Here is an 8,080-nt window from a genome sequence, read left to right as displayed (position 1 = left end):
ACGAAGTGTAAGAAGTGGACTTGACTGTCAGGAGCATTGGTCGTTTTTTAAAAAAATCAAATCTGGATGAATGGACAGTGCTGTTCAAAAGTCTTAGGCAGGTTTTTTTTTTTTTTAAATTTTGTTTAATTTTACTTGATCTTGATTCACGGATCCGTAGGTCGGTGATCGGAAATCCACATTTATTTCCAATTATTTCGCCCCAAGCTCCCAGTAACTGTGGGAAAGTTGTTTGGAACGACGATCCTAATGTTTAATTTCCAGTGCGTTTTTTAATTCTTAATTTTTTTTTATATATATTTTCTATTTCAGATATAACTTTTCCAGAGCTTTTGCAAAGGCCTGTCGTGCTACATTAGCATCCTGCTACAAGCTAACCTATGCCAATGTTGCCCAAACTTTTTTTGTTTTGGGGACATCCGCGACCCAAGTCAATAGACATTATTCGTAATTCGTCAAAAAAAAAAAAAAAAAAACTTCTTGCGACCCACCTGAGGGTCGCGACCCAGTCTTTGGGAAACAATGACCTAAGCTAACAAATTCCTACTTTAGGAATGTGTGCGGTTTGTAGGAAAACGTTCATTTTAAATTTAATATCTGGCTGTCAAATGAAGGAAACTCAACAAAAATTATTTACTTTTTATTATTTCCGACAACTCCAGTAATGACCTGAGCTTCATCGTGTATACAAAAGGTCAAAGTTCATTTCTTACATTTAGCCTGGTTGTTTTAGTTTCTGTTTTTGGTCCTTTTTGTTGTCAGTCTTCCCAGCTGGTGTCACAGTGATCGGTTTGTCTGTGACGGTCACAGTATTTATCCAGGAATAGAGTCTAATGAACCGTCAACGGCGCTGCACATGGAGCTTGTTTAACCTTAACCATTAAGTTACTGCATTTCTGTCCCTTTTATATACAAAACACCGGTCTATTAAGAAACTTTTTTTTTTTATTGTGTTTTTTTTTCCGTGTGTGTGTGTGTGTTGCAGCTAGAGGTGAAGGTGCAGCAGGGAGAGAGAGACTTTGAACAAATCTCCAAGACCATTCGTAAAGAAGTCAGTAGGTTTGAGGTGAGGAATTTTCAGAATTTTAATCTTTATTTTTTAAACTTATATATATATATATGTATATGTGTATATACTGTATGTATGTATATATGTATATGTACGTATATGTATGTATATGTATATATATGTATGTGTATATGAATATATGTATGTATATATGTATGTTTATATGTATGTATATGTATATATCTACGTATATGTATATATGTATATGTATGTATGTGCATATATGTATATGTATATATGTATATATGTATATGTATGTGTATGTATATATGTGTATATATGTATATACACACATACATATGCATATATATTTTTATATATGTACATATATACATGTATTTATATATACATATTTAGATATGTACATATATATATATATATATGTATATTTTATAACTCCAATGTTTTTCCTTTAATTTGTTTTTGTCAACAGAAAGAGAGAGTAAAAGACTTTAAAACAATCATTGTTAAATACCTGGAATCCCTGGTTCAGTCACAACAGCAGGTAATAAAAAGGAATTATTGTTGTTTTTGTTGTTGTTTAAAGTTTGATATTTCATTTTGATTGAAAAAATATCTTTTGTAAGTGAATGAGTCAAAAGATGATTAAAATAAATAAAAAGTAAGATTCTAATCCATTACATTACTGATGTGTGTTTTGATTTAATGATTTTTGATTAAATTAATTTTATGATAATTTGCATGAACACATTATATATTAAACAACGCGTCTGAAAAAAACCTAAATACCTCACAGATTCTAATGTGAAAGGAATTTTAAATATATTTTTTGCACAGAGAGATCAAATATTTTGTGTGGCTACCACAACCAAAGAAAAATACAAATTTTAATATATATTTCACCCATTCTCTTGCAGATGATAAAATACTGGGAGGCTTTCTTACCTGAGGCCAAGGCCATCTCATAGACTTGGCAACACACTGTAACAACAGACAGTTCTGACTGGCTCTGCTCAAACTACACTACCCACAATGCACCCCGTCCTTCTCGGCCTCCCTTCCTCCCCCCCTGCTAAGTGAAGAAGAGGCTGCTCAACGCGACATTTCTGGGGAGAAATTAATATTTTGATTTTTTTTTTTTTTTTACACTCTTAAATCTGAATGTATTCTGTTGATCTGTGCCGTGTTTCTGTCCCGTCATCTGTTGTTTTCAGTTCGACACGATCAGGTTTGATTAACGTTCACTGTCGTAGCATTAGCTGGTCACTCCTCATACTGTTTCCTCTTCAGAATTCTGTGAAGAAAAAATTATAATTTCAAAATAATGATGATGAATGTAAACGAGGTTTATGTTAACAGCTAAATCGCTCCGTATTGAACGCATCACTAACTTACTAACTAACTGACGTTGTCAGCTAGTAGCCAGGTGTTTTACTGGTTATCTCACCAAAAAACTCTTCAGTAAATGTATAAAATAAAACTTCATGGTCAGGAAATTTAAGTTGTGAAACTGAAGTGGAATCAGTGACAAAAGGAGTGCCGACTGCAGCGCTCATATTTGTTTCGCTCTCTAAAACCAGAGTTTTAGTTTAATAGCTGTATGATCGTAAGTGAAGGCTACTTTTTTTATTTATTTTTTTTAATACTTTTTATTTTAGCCAAAGAAAAGGGAAAAAACACTGAGGTGACGTTCACTGCTACTGACAAATACTCTACAGAAACGAATTCCGAAGTTTTTGGAGTTAGTTTTGTAACTAACCTGAAACGGTGGGAGTTACGGTGTTCACATATGCAGATGATACAGCGATGACGTCAGTCTGCGTTTCACCCAAAGATTCTGATTTTTCAAATAACCGAGAAAACTAGCGGTCGTCAGAATTTGAAGTTACTTCTAGTTTTATGCCTTATTATTTAGGTACAGTTATCGTAAACTAAAATTTGCCAATTTTTTTTTTTCGGAGGAAACCAACGTGCGGTGAAACGATTAACATTAACTATTGTATTTCTCTTGTATCGGGAGTATTTGCAGTAAACTGTTTAACTCTGTGTTGATAACCAGGTGAGATTTTCTCTGTTTACCAACAGGAAGTCAGCATTTTTTTCGACACTGCATCATCTCGTGATTTCTCTACACAGATGTGTCAGTCATGACCGTCGGCTGTGAACCGAACCTCAGTTGGGTTTCTTCTTCACGCATCTTATTCTGGTTAAGAGGAAAATAACATGTTTTGGGAATTTCGTTTTGTGTGATTTGTTTTTTTTGACAGGAACTCAAACGAGATTTTGTCGTTTTTAAGAAACGTGTGTTGCATTCATGTGTTCCTGAAGAGTTAAATGAAGGGTTGACTGCGGTGTGTGTGTTTTGGCGTGTTCATGTGTCCAGAGAGCAGCTTTTACCCGTGAGGGTCATCTTCGTGCACGTCGGTGCGACAGTGTTTAACTATCGGAGTAATGAAGAGGATCTATTTCGTGGCAGATATTTTTCTTTTACTGATCACCGGTCGCTGTTTCCATCAAATCTTAAATCATCCATCACTGTTTTTGATTGGTCCTTTTTGTATTTCATTCCTGATGGTGTTTCTTTTACTTTGTTATTCCATAATGATCTCATGCAGGTTTTTTGAAGTCTTGGTTTGACACTGCGTCCTGCAGCACATGTTTGAAGACTTAATTTAAAACAAATAAAGGAACGTATGTTATTAATCTTTTCAGTGTTTTTTTTTTACCTGTATATTGCGTTTCCTCTTGTACTCCATTAATAAGTTTTAGAGTAAATGTAGATTTTTCTCAGCAACTATGAATGTTTTTCAGCCGTTTGGGGCTGATCTGTTTATTTTATATATAAATTCAAATTTAACAGATTTGCACTATTTTAAATTTATCTCTGTCACTTAAAATACACTATAACGTTCACGTACGTATGTTTGTTCTATTTTTAATACTCTATACTTATATATAGAATGCTGTATTCTTCGGCTGTTTCTATTTATAGCGATATTCCAGAAGTTTCCACGTAGGCAATTGGCGCCGAACGTCTTAAAACATCTTCAGAAAACCTGAAGAAATCGAGTTTCTTACTTCTGAAATCTTTAGAAAAATATATAACTACCTTAATAATCGATGATTAAAAACATATATCTTCATAATATTGATTTAATAACACATATAAAATGTTTCCGTAGACATTAACAGGCAGTTTAATATTGTTTAGCTTGAGGCGGAACATTAGCGGCAGCGCTTGGAATTCAACAGGACTCTTTTGAGAGTTGCACCAACGTTTCCCTACGTTACACTTCAGCTCTACATCCTTCGTTCTGCTCCACTGTTGCTCCTTTTATTCGAATGTTGACAGTATAAGCAGCGTGTTTTGTTTTGTTTTTTACTCAAATATGGATGTGTCATAGTCAGTTTCCTGAATAACGAGCTTTTCCGGGAGGTACGTAAGACTTTATTACGTCCGGATTAGACAGTTAGCCTTTTCCATTCATTTCTTCTCTGCTTTTTTCACAGTAAATATTTTCCGTTAACCCAAACCGTATTGGGGTTAATTTAGCGTCATAATTGTTACATCGATATCCATAAATAACTTCCAGTATTCTACAGTCTGAATTTCATCACTTCTCCTTTTCCACTGTGCCGCCTCCGAGGCTGTGTGTTTACGTTAGAGCTTTCATCCAATCAGATTTCAGCATTCAGTTGTTACCAGGGTAAAATAAATATCCCCCCAATTACTGTAGTTAATTTCGCGGGTCTGCAACTGTCATAAAATACTCAATAGATTCAAATACATGAAAGAAAGGTAAATAACTTGTATTTATATTTACATTTTTATGTGTTTTCTTTTACATTAACACTCGAAACACGATTTTAAAGTGATTAAAATTATTAATTGACATCGGTTTAAAAGTTCACCCCTTTGGTAATAATACACTATAGCAATAATATAAAGTACCGCGCGAAGGTTAAGGTGGAAGTATGAGTTTACTGTATTTTTTCCCGAGAATTTAAAGAATTTTTCAACAATATTTTAAATGTTTTCAACAATATTTTACCCACAGAAGACACGTCTTTTTTTTAAGGAAAACATCGCGACCAGGTTGCTTAACCTGCTTAGCCAGGAGACGTTTAATGTCGTCGAGAAGAAGCTGTTTCTCTATTTTGCTTTATTTGTTTAAATATGTAATTCAAATAGTATAGTATAGAGTGTGTAGTAAACCACATAAAACGATAGCAATGAATGTAAATCCATTGCATATGATTGTAGTAGTCAGTAAAGTGACATACAGTACACATGTAAAACAGAATAAAATGGTGTGTCATGACCATTATTATTGAATTGAAATACTTGACCACAGTTATTTATTTTTTACCATTAAAAAACATTACATTGTCACCTGCAACTTTATTATTCATTTGACCAGGAGGGATTGCTATTTGAAAAAAAAAAAGTAATGTAAAATGTAAAAAAAAAGTAAAATCTATCTGTGTTTTGTTTTTTTCAACTTTTCTTTTTATCTCTCTGCTGCTGTGACCTGCATTTTCTCGGGTTGGAAGAATAAAGCCTTATCTAATGAAAAAGAGAAATCTTTTTTTTATATATATTTCTCAGCCGTCTGGACATTGTTAATGAAACTAAATGTTTGTTTATGTGGCAGGAGGTGCAGCGTCAGGAAGCAAGAAAGTTAGAGGACACACAGAGATGGAATTTTGGACCGAGGAGGGAGACGCAAGACTTTTTTTTTTTCAAAAGTACACCAGTAAGTCCTCAAGTCAAATAAATCAGGAATAACATAGAGATTGATTATTCAGAAGGAAGGACAATCTGGGATTGGACTGAACTTTGTGACTCTGCTGAGGACAAAGATGGATTTGACGTAAATGTACAGAGTTGTTTAAAAACATACTGGGAGAAAAATATAGTAGAAATGAATCGTTCAGAACTTCGTAAGTTACTTTTGGTCTCATATCCTCAAAACTTAAATTCACGTTTAAGTTTTTAAGCGGTATAACTTCATACAGCTGATCAACGACCTAAAATCCTAAATCCGCGACGATGCCCAAAATTACTCAGCTTGAGAGACAACGTATAATTTTCATGGACCAACAGAATGTTTCCCAAACGGCTATTAGTCAAAAACTTGGAATATCGCGATGTGGCGTACAGGCAATCATCAAGAAGTTCAAAGAAACGGGGAAACTGGAGGACAGGAAACGAAGCGGCCGACCGAAAAAACTGTCCAAGTCTGATGTGAAGTATCTCAAAGTATCTTTGTCAAGAAACGGAAAGAAATCCAACAAAGTCCTAGCGCAAGAGCTCAGAAATGCATCGGGCCCCTCGGTGCATCCGTCGACCGTCCGACGAAGCCTCATCAGAAATGGACTGAATGGAACGGTTGCGGCTGAAATACCGTCGACTGAGGAGGGGGACGAGGAAGGAAAGGTTCAGACGTGCAACATCAAGCAAGAACCGGACCTCGGTTTGAACAAAAGACGCGGGGAATGACAATCGGTAGAGGAACTGTAGAACGTCCTTCAAGATCTGCTTGGTAAAACCAAACGGGAGACTCTGTATTGATTTGGTGCTGCATTTCAGCAAGTAGTGGAGTTTACCTCCCCCTGTACAGTGACATGATGTAACAGCGTCTGTAAAGGAACATATCGACATTTTGATCGTATTCATGAACCCGCTGAAAGTGACAAACGAACACGGAATCAGGGGGGAAAAAAACAATGGGATATTAACAGCACTGGATTGGTTCCCAAAGACTGGACTTAAACTCTGCCAACGAACTCAACAGCTGTACAGAGAAAAGGAAATGATGTCACTGAGACTCTTTATTGGTTGTTTTTTATTTTGAATTTTATTCAAAATTAGGTGCTCCACAGTGACGTTAATAATGGTCTAATAAATCATGTTCAACTTTGAACTTTAGTTCAAAATATTATTACGTATTTTTACAAAGACAAATGTTCCCCTAATACTAAAAATAGTTACATCGAAAGTAGGTTTTTTTGACGACGTCTTCAAAAAAACCTACTTTGTCCAGTTGCTACAGACATGTTACCCTGATACTTTCTTAAAAGTTTTCGTTGCTTTGAAGACCTTTCCAGTGATTAACTCATGAAATATGCTAATTTTACTTTTATTGACTATTTTCTTTTGCTCTGTTCACTGACAGAATTCTTTTTTCCTGGGGACCCGTATTTTAAAAATTTTAAAAGTCACAAACCTTCGCGACCCACTCCCGGGAAACATGATGCGAGATGACCCAAAAAAAAATCTTGCGACCCAGTCTTTGGGAAACAATGATCATAAACAACACTTATTTTTTAAATAAAAGTCTCTGTTAGCGATAACTCACCAATCCCCAATAAAACAGAGATACAGTAGTATAAAACATTGTTTCCCAACCTTTTTTGAGCGATGGCACATATATATCAGGAAAATATATCATCAGGAAAAAAAAAAAATAAAATATATATATCATATATCATCAGGAAAAACCCCACGACACACCACTGACAAATATCTCACAAAAAATATATAATGAAATATAATAATCTTCTGATTTAAATGACCTCATAATTGACTAAAAACAGTGAAAAACTGGCAGGAATTGAAGAAAGACACTTCTTCAAGATCTTTTGAGTTTTAATAGCCGTCTGCTGCCACCTAGCGGAAGAGGATTGAATTGCTCTGCCGGTCACGCATTGACGAACAAAGAAAAAAATATTTTGCGATAAATAAATAATAGTTTTGGGACCAATTAAGTGACGATGATCTCCCACAGCACATTAGTGGGCCACGGCACAGAGGTTGGGAATCATTGGTGTAGAAGATAGGCGTGTGGACTTAGCCTTTATATGTTTGCTGAAGTTCTTATCTCACGCTCCAGGCTGAGTTCTTGGATGTGGACTCACATTCATATGTACAGTACAGGCTAACAGTGGCTTTGGATGGAGAGTAATGTTCGCAAACCCGCATCTTTAACCTCCGATTATCCGTTTAGCCAAAGAGTAATGGTGCAGCGCTTGTTCCTTCCTCACCTC

The 8,080-nt window shown here is 35.3% G+C and overlaps 1 protein-coding gene and 1 long non-coding RNA gene across 3 annotated transcripts in view; both read left to right on the top strand.

The window, feature by feature from the left end:
- The window catches only part of snx2 (sorting nexin 2), a 17,026-nt gene extending 13,293 nt beyond the window's left edge, over window positions 1-3,733 (top strand). For both annotated transcript variants that reach the window (XM_017043136.2, XM_008336470.3), the window contains 3 exons: window positions 986-1,066; window positions 1,503-1,574; window positions 1,948-3,733. In XM_017043136.2, the coding sequence (XP_016898625.1) occupies window positions 986-1,066; window positions 1,503-1,574; window positions 1,948-1,998 (204 nt within the window). In that variant the 3' untranslated portion in view covers window positions 1,999-3,733. The remainder of the gene's footprint in view (window positions 1-985; window positions 1,067-1,502; window positions 1,575-1,947) is intronic.
- A 524-nt stretch (window positions 3,734-4,257) lies between these two features.
- Window positions 4,258-6,957, top strand: LOC112486516 (uncharacterized). The gene is made up of 2 exons (XR_003048971.1): window positions 4,258-4,466; window positions 5,686-6,957. It is a non-coding gene; the product is annotated as an uncharacterized LOC112486516 (long non-coding RNA).
- Window positions 6,958-8,080: the final 1,123 nt, after the last annotated feature.

The sequence above is a fragment of the Cynoglossus semilaevis genome, chromosome Z, assembly GCF_000523025.1.
Source record: "Cynoglossus semilaevis isolate Cse_v1.0 chromosome Z, Cse_v1.0, whole genome shotgun sequence".
In the NCBI taxonomy this organism is placed as follows: Eukaryota; Metazoa; Chordata; class Actinopteri; order Pleuronectiformes; family Cynoglossidae; genus Cynoglossus; species Cynoglossus semilaevis.
The sequence above is the reverse complement of the archived record's forward strand: the minus strand, read 5'-3'. Positions and strand labels throughout refer to the sequence as shown.